The sequence below is a fragment of the Pleurodeles waltl genome, chromosome 2_2, assembly GCF_031143425.1.
Source record: "Pleurodeles waltl isolate 20211129_DDA chromosome 2_2, aPleWal1.hap1.20221129, whole genome shotgun sequence".
NCBI classification, from domain to species: Eukaryota; Metazoa; Chordata; class Amphibia; order Caudata; family Salamandridae; genus Pleurodeles; species Pleurodeles waltl.
Window position 1 is genome coordinate 114,339,123 of NC_090439.1, and position 18,559 is coordinate 114,357,681.

At 46.9% G+C, this 18,559-nt stretch overlaps 1 protein-coding gene across 6 annotated transcripts in view; it reads right to left on the reverse strand.

Moving 5' to 3' along the window:
• Positions 1-18,559, reverse strand: part of RELCH (RAB11 binding and LisH domain, coiled-coil and HEAT repeat containing) — a 1,006,576-nt gene that overhangs the window by 341,071 nt on the left and 646,946 nt on the right. For all 6 annotated transcript variants that reach the window (XM_069219494.1, XM_069219496.1, XM_069219495.1 and 3 more), the window contains one exon: positions 8,970-9,093. In XM_069219494.1, coding sequence (XP_069075595.1) covers positions 8,970-9,093 — 124 coding nt within the window. The remainder of the gene's footprint in view (positions 1-8,969; positions 9,094-18,559) is intronic.

Here is an 18,559-nt window from a genome sequence, read left to right on the forward strand (position 1 = left end):
TCCTAACCTGGATGGTTAGGTAGGATTGACCACTTTTATTGCAAATTTGGTCAAGGACCCGAAAAAGAGAAATGACTAGTCTTAGAGCTCCTTTCAGGAAAGACCTCTGGATGTTTCAAGTTTGGTAATCAAGATACTAAACATGACTGAAGAGGACAAGGAGGCAGGTTTGCAGATTTCCCACAAGTGTAGGTCAGACTGGGTCAGTAGGGCGATCATCTTTTTGGAGCACACAAACTGTCCATTTCAATATAGACACACAGATCACTCCTTATCAAGGGTGACTCTACTTTAGGGGATACTGACACATCTAAGTTGAGACTGAAGGCCCGGTGGGCCTTATTTAGCTAGTTGTTCCTCAAAGAGCTCTCCATTCATCCCAATGTAAGACTAGGATTGCGACTGGCTGGCCCACAATTCTCAGGAACTGACAGCCAAACCCTAGGGTCCATCAGAAAAAGATGGCTTCCAAATGCAGTTTTATGACGCATCAAAACAATGGCAGTGTCTGCACCCAAAAGTCTTCTCGGACACTGAGATGCACCTTATAGATTAGAAGTGGTAACTCTATAGGCAAAAGAGGCAATACCTCAGTCTACATTTCACCTGAGGGGGTTCATAACCAACCTTTCCCTCATGGAGAAAAGTACAAGTTACTTACCTTCTGTAACGAAATACCTGGTAGAGACATATTCGATTTGCAGATTTCTTGCCTCACAATTTTCCCCCAGCCGTCAGACTGGATCCGGAAATTTCTTCTTTGAGCAATACCCTTGCGCGCCGTTAGGTAGCATCGGATGACTCCACGGGCGTCATAGTCGCTGTGTTGACATTGGGAGTAGTACATAGATGCTGCTTCAGCACAGTGACATCAGTTTTATTTTCATGACTTTTCACGCCAAAGCGCAGAGCCGCGAAGAACAAACTGGTGCGCCAGAGCTAAGGCCCTGAATGGGGAAGCCCTGTCCCTAGAAATCAGTGCGCAAGCGGGGAGGATCGGTAAGGAATCTGCAACTAGAATATGTCTCTACCAGATATACAGTTACTGAAGGTAAGTAACTTGTACATCTGATAGAGACTTCTAGTTGCAGATTCCTTACCTTAGAATAGATACACAAGCAATGCCATCCTTGGAGGTGGGCTGCGAACCAAGATCGTACTAGAAAGTCCTGACAGACCTGACTGTCCAGGCAGTAATGTTTAGCAAACGTGTGCAGGGATGCCCATGCAGCTGCCTGGCAGATATCCAGGACAGGAACTCCATGTGCTAACGCAGTGGAAGAAGTAGTTGCTCTGGTGGAATGAGCGCAGAAGCCCTCAGGAGGTTGCTTTTTGGCCAAAGCGCAGCACATCTTTATTCAAAGAAGTACCCATAGTGGTATGGTATGTGGTTTCACTGCCTTCCCTTTCTTCGCACCCACATACCCGACAAAGAGTTGATCGTCCACCACAAATTTTTTAGTGTAATTTAGATAGACAGCCAACGCTCTTTTTGGGTCCAGGCGGTGGAGTCTCTCCTCCTCATGGGAAGGTTGTGGGGGTGCGTAAAAAGTAGGCAAGGTGAAGGACTGGCCTACATCAAAAGGTGTAACAACCTTGAGAAGGAAGGAAGCCTTAGTGTTTAACACCACTTTGTCAGGGTGCACAGACAAGAATGGGGGCTTTGAAGAAACAGCTTGAAGCTCACTCACTCACCCAGCAGAAGTGATGGCAACAAGAAAAACAGTTTTGAGAGTGAGGAGCCGTAAAGGGCAATTGTGCATCGGCTCAAAGGGAGTATACATTAAGTAAGGACAAAACTGAGGTCCCACTGAGGCATGGTAAATGGAGTGGGAGGAAATAAATGGGTGATACCTTTAAGGAATTGATTTACAATAGGAGATTTAAAGAGTGAGGGCTGATCAGGTAGCCTAAGAAAGGCCGAAATAGGTGATAAATACCCTTTATGGGTGCCTGAAACAGAGCCCTGCTGGACCAAAGAAAGAATGAATAAAAGATCCTCAGATAGAGGAGCACAGAGGGGATCAACATATTTGTTGGTACACCATGCCACAAATTTATGCCAACGACAGGTGTATATCGTTTTGGTGGAGGGACGCCTGGCTGCCAAGATAACATCACAGACTTTGGGTGGAAGAGCAGAAGTTGTCAACTGCTGCCGCTCAACCTCCATGCATGACGGCGGAGATTGGACAGGTTTGAGTGGAGAATCGTCCCCTGTTGCTGCAACAGAAGTTCTGCTTGAAGAGGCAGTGTGAGTGGAGGATCTGTGGCCATGCTCAATAGCTCTGGATACCATACTCTCCGTGCCCAGTCCGGAGCTACCAAGATAACTGGGACCCGGTTGTTCTGATTTTCTTGAGAACTCTGGGCAGAAATGGTATAGGTGGAAAGTCATAAAGGAGGCCAGAGTTCAACTCTGGGCGAAAAGCATCTCTGAGCGAGTGCCGCCTTGGAAACTCCAACGAGCAAAACAGCTGACATTGCTCTTTCTCTGCAGAGGCGAACAGATCTAACCAAGGCTCTCGCCACTGCTGAAAGAGACCTTGCGCCACCTCCGGATGGAGACGCCATTCAGGATTGGCTGTGCATCAATGGCTGAGTTTGTCTGCTATGGTGTTCAGAGAGCCCGTCAGATATTGAACCACCAGGGAAATGCCCTGATGTTCCAGCCACGTCCAGAGGTGTAGAGCCTCCTTACAAAGGGTCCAGGACCCTAATCCGCCCAGTTTGTTGCAGTACCACATGGCAATAGTATTGTCCATGAACACTTGCACTACTTTCCCTTTGAGAGAAGGAAGAAATGTTTTCAACGCAAGCCTGATCGCCCGGAGCTCCAGAAGATTGATAGAGCTCAGACTCCACCAGAGACCAGAGGCCTCGGATATCCACCTCAACCCAGCCCCAACCCAGAAGTGACACATCTGAAACCCAGTCTCCCAACTGGCCGGGAAGGGAGAGGGATCTGCCATGGACCCAATGCGGATTCGAAAGCCACCACTGGAGGTCTTCCGCAGTCCCCTCCGAGACATGGACCATGTCGGAGAGATTTCCCTGATGCTGGAGCTTCAAGTCCCACTGCAGAGCCTGCATATGCTATCTGGCATGTGTTACCAGCACGATGCAGGAGGCCATGAGGCCCAGCAGCCTCAGACACAGTCTCACCGAAACCCAAGACAGAGGCTGAAAGATTGGAATCATAGCCCGAATATCTTGGACTCGCTTTTCGGAGGATAAGCCCGAAACTGCACTGTGTCCAGAACAGTTCCGATGAAAGGGAGCGTTTGACAAGGAGCCAGGTGTGACTTTGGCACATTGATAGTGAACCCCAGCGTGTGCAGGAGACGACTGACTGGGGCGAGTCCGCCTTCAACAGCCAGTCGTGGAGGTAGGGAAAGACCTGCGCAGATGAGTTGCAACCACCGGCATCACTTTTGTGAACGCCCAAGGGGCGCTGGTAAGGCCGAAGGGGAGCATGTTAAACTGATAATGCCCTTGACCTACCACAAATTGCAGGTAACGTCTGTGGGCAGGCAGGATGGGAATGTGGATATAAGAGTCCTGCAAGTCCAAAGCTACCATCCCATATCCTGGGCCTGAGCCAGGGTGAGCATTTTGAATTTCTCCTTTTTGAGGAAGTCGTTGAGGTCCCGAAGGTCTAGGATAGGACCTAAGCCCTTGTCCTTTTTCGGAACCAGAAAGTAGTGGGAATAACAACCATGACCTACTTCTGGCACAGGGACCATCTCTATGGCTTCCTTAGCCAAGAGAGCCGCAACTACCTGAAGAGGAAGTGGCAAATGATCCTCCGGAAGATGGCTCACTGATAAAGGCTTGGCTGGTGGGGCAGATTCGAAGGAGAGGCAATAGCTCTTTTGAGCTATCTGCAAAGCCCACCTGTCCGTAGTGATGGATTCCCAGTGGGCCAGGTGATGGTGAATACTGCCACCAATTGGATCGGAGTGAGGGGACTGGGCAGGCCTCTGGTTCCCTGTCCCACGCCCCGTGGGATTCCACATGCCCGGCCACGCAGCTGCTGAACAAAATAGGTGGCACGGTGGCTGGGTTGGGGACACGTCAGGGAGCCCCTTTTATGGCCACGAATGGAGGACTGTTGGGGGTGAGGGGTAGCGGAAAGGCCAAGCGACTGGACTGTAGCCCAGGAGTCCTTGAATCTCTCCAAGGCCGAGTCCACCTTGACTCCAAAGAGACGGAAGCCATCAAAGGGCATGTCCATAAGAGACTGTTGGACATCCCCCAAAAGACCAGGAGTACGCAACCAGGCATGTTGTAGCAACCGATCTGTCCAGAGAGTCGGTCCCGTCTAGTCCACATCAGATTGTGAACTTTGCCACGTCTCTCCCATCAGTGACTGCTGGGGAGACAACAGCACGGGCCTCCTCCGGTATCTGCGGCAGAACTTGCGTGACCGTATCCCACAGAGAGTGAGTATACCTGCCCAAAAGGCAGTGGTGTTCATGGACGGCAGCGCAAGACTCGAAGAAGAAAACATCTTCTTCCCAAATTGTTCCAGCCTTTTTGATTCCCTATCCGTGGGTGCGGAAGGGAATGCGCCTGAGGAAGAGGAAGCCTGGATGATAAGACTCTCAGGCATGGGGGTGTTGGGTCAGGAATTTAGGGTCATTCGGGGCGGGCCGATGGTGGCGTGCGATAGTCCTGTTCACAGGAGTCCCTGTGCTGGGTTTGGACCAAGTACTCAAGAGGACATCAGTGAGGGATTCATTGAATGGCAAAGGGGGCTCAGATGTGGAAGCCCCTTGCTGAAGCACCTCCGTCAGGAGCTCAAGACTAAGGACATCAGCCGCCCCTACTGACCACCATATAGCATAAGTCACTTCCTCCGCCGTAGCCACGGTAAGAGAAGACAGCATACCAGCATCTGGAGAAGTGTCCAGTCCACTGGCCTCGCCCAATTCCTATGCCCAGTCCAAAGATGGGTCATCCTGGTATTTATAAGGGTCAGGGACCCCTCCAATCCTTCCCTGTATTCATGCCGATGAGGAAAAGTGTCCAAATCCGACATGGGGTGAGACGGCCCCATCGAAGACAGAGGCAGCGTCGAACGAAGACTTTCTGACTCCGAGTCATCGGGGATGAGGACCGGGTCAATGTCGATGGTGGGTACCACCAACACTGGGAGCCTCGACAATCGAACCAGTGCCGGGGAAGGTCCCAGTGGTACGACGGGCGCCGATGCAGATCTGCGAGCAGATCCAGAGGAGACCTCGGCGGGCAGAGCCAAAGCTGCCGGCGTGGAACCTGAACGCCCCCAAACTGAACCCCTTGGGCCCTAAGGCGCTGTATCGAGAATGGCCAGCCCAAAAATGAGGCACATGGCCTCATAAAACTCCTTTATTTGGGCAGGGGTTGTTCCGGCTCCCGGAAATTTTGGGAAGCGCGGAGCGGACCCAGAGGCAGGCTCTGAAGACTGAGGCCTCAAGCATCGACGCTGCTCCCGCGTTGCATCAGCCGAGTGACAGGTGAAGTCGAAGGGCAACGGGACCGCATAGACTTCTTCTTAGCTGTGCCCGAATACTTGGAGGAAGAAGAATGGTGGTGGCTCTGGGAACAGTCTCAAGACCTTCCCCTCATGTGAGACCGGGACCTACGTGGAGTCAAGCACTGGGCCACCATGAGCTTGAGTGACTGCTCCCTCAAGGCCTTCGGGTGCATGGCGCGGCACTCGTGGTCGCATTCCAAGCACAACAAACAGACCCCAATGGGGATCCGTCACCGACATCATGCTTTGACAGTCCTCGCATGGCTTGAAACCGGTCTTCGGGGACATCTCGACACACCAAAAACTCACCAAAAAACTTGAAAAAACGGTCAAACTCAGTCAAAAAAGAGACCATAGTAGCTCTCTTCAGATCAGCACGTGGCGCAAAAAGAAAAGAACTGACGTCGCTGAGGTGGTGTCTATGTACTACTCCCGACATCATCACAGCGACTACGACGCCAATGACGCCTGCTGAGTCGATCAACACCACCTACCGAAGCGCAAGGGTACTGCTCGAAGAATAAAATCTCCGGATCGAGTCTAATGCCTGGAGGAAAATTCTAAGGTGAGGAATCTGAAACTAGAAGTCTCTATCAGATAAGACAAACAAAGGCTGGTGAAATATTTTGGGGACTTTGACAAGTGACTGTTCTTCTGCCCCTTCAAGATGGAGGGAATCCATCTCTTGCAGGATATCCTGCTGAATCTGAAAGCTGTTTGTCTAATGGTTCATAATTGTTTCAGTTCATCTGGAGACATCAGGTACAGGAATTTAGAACCCTTCCCTTTCGTCTATCATCTACCCACCCATTGCTCCCAGAAAGTTTTCAGATTGCCAACACAAGTTCTCTAGACTCAACAGCAGGGGGTAGATGAGGGAGAATAGTCTAATTAAATTACATTCTTCAAATGGACCAATACCGATATCAGCTTAGGCAGTATCTGCCTAAGGCAATCTCACTACTACAAAGTCTAGGATTTGTCCTCAAGGAAGGGAATTAAGTACTAAACAGCCTGTCGTAGTTTGATCTGTCTGGGATTAGTAATAGACTCAGTTCATGCAAATCTTAGATCCCCAACAAAGAAAGCGGCTCATATCTGACAAAAGTAAACAAAGTCTGTGTCAAAGATCAAGATCTATATCCAAGAGGAAGCATGCCTTACAGGAGTCCTTTCATCCTCTAATCAAACTATTTTCTGAGGCCACTCCATGACAAAGACCATCAGAGGTTGAAGGTGGCTCATCTCAGGAGACGTCTGAAGTACTCAGAGCCTGGTCCTCCATCAGATGCTATCAGAGAGTACATATAGTGGTAGTGAGACCACACCGAGGCATGGAACAGGAGGACAATCTTCTGATCAAACCTGGATCTGAACATGGCATTGGATGCCAGTAGAGTAGGTTGGGGAGCCCAGTGCAGAGAATGACCTGAAGGAAGAAAGTGTTCATAAGAACTACAATTGCATATAAATTGCCTTGACCTGCTGGCAGGCTTCTTTGTGAGCAAGCTTCGGATCATAGTAAAAGCGAGATACTGCCTTCTGCTGAAGATGGACAACCTTGCTGCGGAGGAACAAGATAAAAAATTGTGACAGTACTAGCCAATGATTTTGGCACTTCTGCCTAGAGAACCAGGTGCCAGTGGTGGTAGAATATCTTCCAGGGCAGCAGAAGGAGGTGGCAGACCTGCACTACAGGCACCATAAGGATTCTAGCATGTGGAAGGAGACTTGGACGAGTTCTGAGCTCTCACGCTTATGTGAGGTGCATGTTCGTTCAATCAATCTATTTCCATCTCAAGTGGATCATCAGCTCCAAAGTATTTCAATTGGAGATCGGAATCAGGAGTGATCATAGTAAATGTCTTCTTGCAGGACTGAAGCCAGGAATGCAAATATGTCTTTCCTCCATTCACTATGATAGCGTGGGTTATGGCACAAGTCAGATGACTGGAAACAGATGCAGTACTTATCACACCAATCTTGAGTTCTCAGGTTAAGTATTCAGTTCTGATGAAACTTTTGTGTGATTTTCCAATCTTTTTAGCCACAACTGGAATCTGCTGATGGGCCCAGTGAGAAACCAGCACCAAATGGTGCAGGAAGGATCCCTGCATCTCACGAAGGATTACAAGGATGATTGGCTGCTCCCAGGCCTTTCTAGGCAAGGTGTGCAGGTCATCAGGAGATAGTGTTAGATAGTAAGGTCAAAAATATAAATAAGCATAGAGAAGATGGGTTGGTTGCTGTGTGGAACGAAGACTGGAACACTTGAAGTCTGACATTTTCCATCAGCTTTTTTTATCAGCTCTTGCCATAAATGGTCAAACTTACAGGTCAGTAAATATCTTTTGGCCCGCAATAATGGTGGGGCATGTTTCAGTGGATGGGGTTACAGTGGGGGAGCATACCATAGTACAAAAAAATGGTTAAAAAGTATTCATCTCTCTGCCCACTGGGACACAGTTACTCTAGACTTTAAGACTTGAATACAGCTTTGAATATGATTCTGTCATGGCAGCAGAATGAATGGATATCTGTCTAGGAAGGAACACTCAGGGAAGCTAGCTTTGTTACTGTGCTTGTAGAACAGCTGCAGACACTAGGGCTCTGGGCATCTCAGGTATTATGTTTTCTCCTGGTGGGATTACATTTACCGCCACCAGACTACATATAAAGTCAAACACCAGACTGAACGTTGCAAGCTTTTAAACAGTTCCTAAAACTGTGTGGTAGAGTGCATCAAGACTTATGATAACCCAACAGCGTAACGTTGTCCTCTGGGTGTCCAACAGCAGTTGATCTCCATCAGGAAATGGTTTCCTGCAGTATAATCTACCATAGCACAGTGGGTACATTAGGTGATGCATTGGTGTGGCATTAACATCTACATTTTTGGAGTCCACTTTACCAGAGGAGCTATGGCCTCTAAAGCATTTTCCCTGGGCACTAGATTGGAGGATTTCATTAAAGCATGGGCTAGTCGTCTGATTCCATCTCTAAGAGGTTTTACCTCAAGCCTGTGGTGGATATAGTAACATCTGAACAACTGTACTCTGGGCCTGATAAAGAATATTTTATTTCCTTGCTTTTTTTAAAGGAAAGTTTCAGTGATGACCAAGTAAGGTCCAACACAAAGTGAACTTTTCATGTAGATGAAATTAGAAGCACAGCTATTATGTTCAGAATAACAAAAATGTCTTCATATTTGATTTCATATAATTGTATTGAATGTTATTACTAACATTACCTTTAGTATATTCCATACTAAAGAGTGAAATTTCATTTTATGTGCAAACATTATGGAACCACCAACTGTAATAATGGATGCTGATGAATTACAGAATTCTGTAAAGGAGTCGCCAAATAAGAATTTTTTGACAATTCTACTGGATGATATAATTGGCATATACATGGACAAACAATGACTCTTTAACTTGTTTTTTACCTTAGTGTTAGTAAATATTTTCCCAAAAGTTCTGCAGAGCCGCCAGAAAAATCTGGAGAATTCATGTACACAAGCAGTGGAAGCAACATTGATTCTACCAACTGTTTCTATGAGTTGAGGTAACCTGAAATGGGAGAATAACCTGTGTCAGCAATGTGTATCAAATGTACATTAGCTGTCTGATGGCCACTTCTCTTGCATTACTAACTAAAAGACATCTCTTCTTAGACACAAACAGCGAGAAATATACTCAGGCATACCTTTCTTTGCTTACCAGTCAGAAATTTGTTTAATATCTCACTATTAATTTCTGTCTATCTCACATTAAAGGCAGTATGAAAACTGCACCACCAATTTCACAACCCAGTAACTAAACTACTGTACCGTCAGAGAGATATGCCATTGGAGTTAAGTGCCCAACAATGGAATCAATACAAAAGCATGAGACAACTCTTTGTTTTGGGAGACTGTTTTTTTTATTTTTTTATTGGGAGGGTGAAAGTTAAGAGAAGAGACATTAACATTTCACCGTCTTTAATAAAGTTAATCGTGAAGCTCTGCAACGGGTCAACCATGAACGTCTGGAAATGGAGCAAAGTACAATGAAACTAGCGAGCAGCAATGTGATAGCTGGATTACATGCAATGAATGTAAGTAAAACCTGCATTTTAATGGAGGAATAGATGGGATTATTGCGATCCAAAATTATTCTTGACAGTTAATAACATGAAAGTTAAAATAAGCAAAGACAACCAAGTTATCTGTCTGTAATCAGCACTCCAGAGTCATTATATTGTAGGGAATATAGAAGCACTTCACTATGTGAATTGTACATAGAGACCATATATCAAAAACAGTAACTGATTCTCCAAATTTCCTTTTCACTATCAGTGTCTGGAGTATGTACATTCACCGGTTTGCTATTTCTTGGGGACCTTCTCTATTGTGCCTTTCATGAACATTGGTAGTATCTATTCTTTCAGGATTCAAGTTACTTATCTTTGGTAACAACTTATCTGGCAGAGACTCTATCAAGCTGCAGATTCCATACCTCAGAATATCCCCCAGACGTCAGACTGGAGCCAGACGTTTTTGAACATTACCCCTGCACACTGGTAGGTGGCATTATTTGCCTCCGCTTCAGTGCTGTCCACTTGGGTAATGACATGTACGGCACCTATACTGCTGCCACCCTAATACGCAGATTTGAGTTATTTTTGTGTTTTTCAATGTCAGGAGGGCAGATCTGATCACTTGAGTGACATTCTAAGGCCCTTAGAAAACTGTCCTTTATACTGCAATCGGCACGCAGAGTGGGAAGGTTGGGAGGGTCGATAAGGAATTTGCACCTAGACAGTCTCTACCAAATAAGGTGTTACCGACGGTAAGTAACTGGTTCTTTTGATAGAGACTTCTAGCTGTAGATTCCTTACATTACAATAGATACTCGAGCAATACCTACCCAGAGGTGGGTCTGCTAAAACAGTTTAAACCAAAAAGTCCTGTAGGACTTAATGGGTGAGGTGCCCGTTGCAATGGACCTGACTGTCCAGATAGTAATGTTAGCAAAATGTGTGCAAACATGCCCAAGTTGCTGCCTGACAGATGCTCAGGAAAGGCACTCTGTGGGCTAAAGCACTGGTCGCAGCCCTAACTCCAGTGAAATGAGCACGCAAACCTTCAGGGGGTTGCTTCTTGACCAATGCGTAACACATCTGAATGCAGAGCACTATCCATCTTGGGATGGTCTGTTTCTGCACAGCCTTCCCTTTCTTAGCTCCTACATACCCCACAAAGAGTTTATCATTCATCAGGAGCACTTTTGTGTGATCAAAGTAGAAAGACAACACTCTTTTTGTGTCTAGATGGTGGAGTCTTTCATCTTTGGAGGACTGAAGTGGAGCAAAGAAGGGAGGCAGGGTGATGTTCTGGCCTACACAGAAGGGAGTCAAAACATTCTGAAGAAAGTAGGCATGTGTTCAGAGGACCAGCTTGTCTGGGTCGTTGTTGGTGTAGGAGGGGTGTGCTGAGAGTGCCTGCAGTTCCCTGATCCTCCTGGCCGATGACAGGATCACTAGAAAGGCGGTTTTGATGGTAAACAGCTTAAGAGGGCAATTGTGCAGATGCCCAAATGGTGCACACATTAAGGTGAGAACAAGATTTAGATCCCACTGGGGCATGATGAATGCCCTGGTGGTATACGTGCTGCAAGCCTTAAGAATCCTAGCCACGCAGGTACTTGAACAAAGAAGGTTGCTCTGGCATCCAGAAAAATGCTGAAGCAGCTGATAGATAAATTCGAACTGTGCTAAAAGTAGAACCTTGCTGGGCCAATGACAGAGCAAACAAAAGAACGTTAGAGAAAGGTGCAGAAAGAGGACTGATGTTATGAGGATCACACTATATCACACATTTATCCCAGTGGCAGGTGTATACCAACTTGGTGGATGGATGCCTGGCTGCCAGAATAACATCACAGACTTCTGGAGGAAGGTCAAAAGCTGTCAACTGTTGCAGCTCAATCTCCAGGCATGAAGGTGAAAGGTGCACAGGTTTGAGTACAGAGCCCTCCTCTGTTGATGCGACAGAAGATACCCTCGAAGAGGCAGCATGATTGGGCAAACTGATTGTCATGCTCAACAGCTCAGGATACCAGACTCTATGTGCCCAATAGAGAATCACATGAATACCTTGGGCCTGGTTATTCCCGATCTTCTTGAGAACTCGGATCAGGAGTGGTGTAGGTGGAAAGGTGTACAGCAGACAAGAGATACACTTGAGACTAAAAACTGCAAACATTGTGCATTCATACAGTTGGAGAACGGATCTAACCAAGCTCTCTCCACTTCTTGGTGGAGACGCCAATGATGATCCACTAGGCATCTTTGGCAGAGTTTGCCCGCCCTGGCACTCTGAGAGCCCACCATGTGTTAAACCAGCAGGGAAATACCTTGGTATTTCAGCCATGTCCAAAGACACAAAGCCTCCTAACAAAGGGTCCACAACCCCAACCTCAACCTGCCCTGTTTGTTGCAGTACCACATGGCGGTGGTGATGTCCATGAATACCTGCGCCAGCTTTCCATTGATAAAAGGAATAAGGGCTTTCAATGCCAAACCAATTGCCCATAAATCCAAGAGGCTGATGTCTCTGCCAGAGACGTGATTCCTCTTATCTCCATCTCTACCAGATGGCAATCACATCCCAGAAGTGAGGCATCAGTCAGCACAGTCAACTCTGGTTGGAGAAGAGAGATGGGTCTGACACTCACCCAATCATGGTTCGTCAGTCACAACTCCATATCTTTCCCAGTTACCTCCACGAACTTGACTACTGGAGAGATTTCTGATCATGTGCCCATTAGGACTTCAGGTCCTACTGTAGATCCCACATATGCCAACGGGCATGAGTCACAAGCATGATATAGGAGGCCCAACAACCTCAGGGTCATTCTCAACATAATCCAGGATAGAGGCTGAAACATGGGTATCATAGGCTGAATATCCTGGACTCGCTCCTCAGAAGGATAGTCCGGTACAGCATTACGTCCAGAAGAGCCCAGATGAAAAGGAACACCTGAGAGGGAGTCAGGTGTGATTTATGCACCTTGATAGTGAACCTTAGCGAGTGCAGAAGGTTTGCCGTTATCTGCTAGTGGGGGGACAACTGCCTGGGATCAAGCCCGCCTTCAAAAGCCATTCGTAAAGGTATGGCAAGACTGGAGATGACCTGCCCCTACCACCATCACTTCTGTGATTACCTGAGGGGTGCTTGTGAACTGCAGATAACATCTGTGGGCATGACAGGACAGAAACAAGTGTCCTCCAAGTCCAACGCTACCATCCAGTCTCCCAGGTCCAGGGCAGACAGGACTTGCGTGAGCATTTCACATTTCTCCTTTTTCAGAAAGAGATTGAGAAGGTACTGATCTAGAATAGGACGAAAGCCTTCTTGGGCACCAGAAAGTGTAAAAATAGCAACCACGACTTCTGATGCTGGCACCCTCTTAATGGTTTCCTTGACCAAAAGAGGCAGCACTTCCAGGTGGAGCAAGGAGAGACGGTCCTCTGTTAGCCGGGTGTAAGTGGATGGAATGAGTGAAGGGGTAGTCACTTGGGGGGTCTTAGCCCTTTGGACGATTTGATTTGCAAAACACAACGATCCGAGTGGTGCAGGTGATGCATGGAGTGGTGCATGGATGCCCAAGATGACCAGGCTACCAGGGGGTGGTGTACTGGCCCAACCTCTGGCTGCCTGTCCCATGAGGGTCTATGGGACCCAGGTACCTGCCATGAAGGGGCTGAAAGTCTTTTGGCCATGATGATTGGGAGAGTATGGACAGGGTTGGGGTCCTCATACGTGGCCACGAAAGGGGCAGGAGGACTGGGGGTGATGAGGGGCGACAGACAAGCATAAGCACCCTGATGTAGCTCTGCTGCTGAAAATTCTCCGGCGCTGAGTTAATCTTCTAACCAAAAAGACAAGAGCCATCAAAGGGCTTGTCAATAACCGTGGCTTGGGCGTCCCCTAAAAAGCCAGTGGCTATCAGCAAGGTGTAAAAAGAACAGATGATGGACGGAATGCTGAACAAAGCAGACATTCATTCCCCAGTCACAAAGCTCCATCGTTTTTTTGCTCACCCCAGCACGCCAGTTTGGACCCAGCCATCTGCAAATCAGTCTTGACTCTGTTCCTCACGGGAACAGTGCAGCAGCAACTGCCAAGCCAGGTCCTCCCTGGACCGTAAACAAGCATCCTAGGACTGGTTTCAGGGTATCACCCTTCATCAGCTAGGCTAGCTTGAATCCAGTGGTGCAGTGAGCACGGGACCCACATCTGGGCATACCCTTCTCACTTGGGGCGACAATTACAAAAAGAACAGATGATGGACTGAATGCTGAACAATGTAGAATCCACCAGCCTCTGCCAATTCTGCATACCAGTTGTCCACATTCTCATCTATGGGAGAGCTAGTATCCATAAGGGTCCTCAGATCCCTCCCATTCGTCTCCCTCTCCAGGCCTGCCAAATGCAAAAGGCACTGGCTCCAATCCACCGGGGACCAGAGTCCTCTGGTGGCTCAGATGAAAGGGAACTGCTGTGAAGGAGTTAAGTGTGACTTTTATGACATTGATATAGAAACCAAACAGTGTCTACAAGAAGGATGTTGTCTGTAGGAGGTTTAGGATTGCATTAGGCTAGCTCACCTTCAGAGACCAGTTGTTGAGGTACAGGACCTCCGTAGATGGGCTCCGACCACGACCATCACACCTCTGTGAACATCTGAAATGCTCTTGTAAGGCCAAAGAGGAGTTGGGAAATCTGAAAGTGATCTTGGCCTACATGAAACCATAGGTAACACCTGTAGGAGTGCAGGATGAGGATGTGAAAATAGGCATCCAGTAAGTAGAGCGTCCACATCCAGTCTCCAGGATCATGGGCAGGGAGAAATTGGGCCAGAATGAGCATCCTTAACTTGTCTTTCCGGTGGAAAAAGTTTAGAAGGTGAAGATCTAAAATGAAGAGGAGGCCTCTAGCCTTCTTCAGCACCAGAAAGTAACAGGAGCAACAACAACCCATTCGAATTCCTAATTCCCACATCCTCCCTAGTGCTCCCTTGGCGGAGAGAGCCTGAACCTCTCGCCAGATCTTCCACATTGGATCCCGGTCCAGCATCAAGTCTCTAGCCCATGGCGTCAGTCTCTACGCCAAGGATGGCATAGCACATTGTTTTGGAACTGGAGCCAGCAGCACTGTGCTTTAGGGTTGGTCCAACCTTTGGTCAAGATCAAATGGTAGGGTTGGATATGCCCCAAATTCTTGGGACCTGAAGATTCTCTAGGAGGATCCGTGAGGTACCAAACATGCCTGCTATGGCCTCCTTCATATGACATATCTAGTCTCCTGTGGTAGTCCACTGAGGGGCGAAGGACGTCTTGCAGAAGCAATTGTGGACTACGCACTGTACAGTGCCTCTGAGGCCTAAAGAGACCCTGGGTATTGCTTGGCTCTGACTGATGAGAGCTGCAGGACAATGTAGAACCATGCTTCGATTTCATGTGTTTTTTGACTATTTAAACTCCTGGATCTCGATGTGGAGTTGCCTTGGGATCGGTCCAAGGAGTGGAAGTGTAAAAGTCCATCGACTGTGCCAACAACCTTTCCTAAAGTTCACTGACGGCAAGCTTTGTGGCAATGTTTTGAATGGCTTTATGGTTCATTTTAGCACAGCACAAGCTGTGTCATGCATGGTGCCAAGCCACCACAGGCAGGGTTTGTGTGTGTCTGTCACGGACATCTGTCATTGACAACTGCATCACAATTAAAATCCTGTCGTTTTGGGGGTGCATATCTGCGTTTTGAGGGGAAAAAGAAGCTTTCCTCAGGAAAGGTTCTGCCAAGAGTCAGCACTGCTAGTCCAGATCAATGTCTGAAGACGGGCCAGAAAATAACTGACTTCAGCGCACAACTGTATTGTATATATAGAGGCCCCAACATTATAAGAAGAGTAAATGGATCTGATTCAGAGCTGCACAATGCCACCTGTCGATGCACAATGGAATAGCTTTAAAGTTTGTCGATCCAGTCTGGCGTTTGGGGAAATTTCCAAGGTGAGGAATCTGCAGTTAGAAGTCTTAATCAGATTATGTAATAGTGCTGCAAAGCCAACCTTGATCACGAATAAAGGACCACTGGCAAAATGCAAAACATTTTTGTCAGAAAAATTATTTGGTATTTATATACTATTATTTGTAGTCTTGCCCTCTTCCCAGGAGGGTGTCAGCACCGACACCCTTGCCAACAAAGAACTCAAAGAACCCAGCCAAGATGCTTCCTATTTGTTTGTCATAGCAGAGTAACAAAGCCAGACCATGTTTGGCTTTAACAGGTGTATTAAATGGTAAGCCAGTAACTCCACAACACACCGGGAGGCAATAAACAGATATGTGGTGATTTAACCAAGCTTACTTGTGCCACTGCCATGACTGCTCAGTCTGGATATCAAATTAGGCATCTTTTAGCAACTTTATATTTCTTCTTCATCCTTTCAAAATTAGTGAGAACCAAGAATGGATCCTTCAATTACAAAAGTCTACCTTACAAAAACAAAAATAACAATATGACTGGCACTCTACCCTCATTCGGGGAGAAAACGAATTTCTCTTTGGGTTTCTCTGATGTTTCACACAAACAATTTTTTGGGGTGAGGCAAAGAGCACGGCAGATTATGCACTCTTCGGTGGGGCCTTAATAGAAAAAACAACCTTTCATGCCACATGACCTCTGTGCTCAAATAACAGTCATGTTAGCTTGTTGCCAAACTGCAGCTAGGGCACAGTAAGTTGGAAATCTTAAAGAGGGAGCCAAGCTCTGGTTTAGAGAAGTGGAAGCGTTCTAGCAGACTTTGAAGGGATAGGACAATGTCACAAGGTGGCCCTGAAAATGCTAAACAACTAGAGTCTGTAGGAAATTGGCTCTCAATATAGTGCACTAAAGTACAAGTTACTTACCTTCAGTAATGATGTATCTGGTAGAGACATATTCTAGTTTCAGATTCCTTACCTTCGAATTTTCCCCCAGGTGTCACACTGGATCTGGAGATTTTTCTACGAGCAATACCGCTGCGTGTCGGTAGGCGGCGCTGGTCAACTCCGCAGGCATCACTGGTGTCATAGTCACCGTGATGACATTGGGAGTAGTACATAGATGCTGCCTCAGCACAGTGATGTCAGTTTCTTTTCATGACTTTCCACGCCAAAGCGCAGAGCCTCAAAGAATAAATTGGTGCGCCACAGCTAAGGCCCTGAATAGGGAAGCCCTGTCCATAGAAATCAGTACGCAAGCAGGGAGGATGCGAGGGTCGGTAAGGAATCTGCAACTAGAATATGTGTCTACCAGATATATCGTTACTGAAGGTAAGTGACTTGTACATCTGATAGAGACTTCTAGTTGCAGATTCCTTACCTTATTAGTAACAAATTGTAATAATCCTTTTCTCAAGCGCTGCAGAATCAAAGTGCCGTGCAAATACGGCCAGAAACAAAGAAAGAACACGCGCTGAGTAGTTATATATATTATAAATATAAGGTATTTATTTGACTCTTCAGGATAACTATTTGTGTACATTCTTTAACAAAAATGGCGCTACTCAGCGCGTTACGGGAGAGTCCTTTCTCCCTTTTGATTATATTCATTTCGACACGGGTTATTTAAACGCGACTTTAGACGCGGACGCGTCCGTCCCGTTTCCCGTGTTCTTTCTTTGTTTCTGGCCGTATTTGCACGGCACTTTGATTCTGCAGCGCTTGAGAAAAGCATTATTACAATTTGTTACTAATACATGTCTGCCTCATTTCGCGAGCCTTGAGAAAGCCCCGGTCTATATATAGCCAGAGGGGGCGAAACACGTGTTGGCTGACCTTCTATTTATCCTATGGTTATCATATTTGGATTTTGGACTTTGTTTCTCTGTCCTACTAACCAGTGACTGACTGTGAAACTGGGACTTTAATGTTTGCACAACAATAAAATCAAGAACTCTCTGAGTGGGACTTCACCTCTTTTTGTTTACTGTCTTGCCTTAGAGGACGTGGGTCCCTGTCCTCTGGTCAAGTCCCCCAATCTATAAAATAGGCATTTATACAGGAGTCTAGTGGTTCTTGGGCCCTTCCGTTTTTGGATCTGTTTGTTTTCAAAGAGTTGATCACCCACCTGGAAATCTTAGTATGATTGAGATAGAACACCAATGCTCTTTTTGGATCCAGGCGGTGGAGTCTCTCCTCCTCACGTAAAAAGTAGGCAAGGTGATGGACTGGCCTACATGAAAAGATGTAACCACTTTGGGAAAGAAGGAAGGCTTAGTGCGTAACACCACTTTGTCATGGTACACAGACAAAAATTTAGGCTTAGAAGAAAGAGCCTGAAGCTCACTCACTCTGTGAGCAGAAGTGATGGCAACAAGAAAAACAGTTTTGAAAGTAAGGAGTCATAAGGGGAAAACTGTGCATCGGCTCAAAGGGAGTACACATTAAGTAAGTACAAAACAGAGGTCCCATTGAGGCATGATAAATGGAGTGGGAGAAAAAGAAATGGGTGAGACCTGTAAGGAATCGATTGACAGTAGGAGATTTAAAGAGTGAGGGCTGATCAGGTAGCCTAAGAAAGGCTGAAATAGCCAATAAATAACCTTTAAGGGTGCCCAAAGCAGAGCCCTGCTGGACTAAAGAGAGAATGAACAAAAGAACCTCAGAAAGAGGAGCAGAGAGGGGATCAACAGATTTGTTGGTACACCATGCCATAAATTTGTATCAACGACAGGCGTATACCATTTTGGTGGAGGGACGCCTAGCTGCCAAGATAACATCACGGACTTCTGGTGGAAGGTCAAAAGCGGCAAGTGCCGCCGCTCAATCTCCATGAATGAAGGCAGAGATTGGACAGGTTAGGGTGGAGAAACGTCCCCTGCTGCTGCGACAGAAGATACCCCCAAAGGGGAAGTCTGATTGGAGGATTGGTGGCCATGCTCAAAAGCTCTGGATTCCATACTCTCTGTGCCCAGTCCGGAGCCACCAAGATGACTTTGGCCAGTC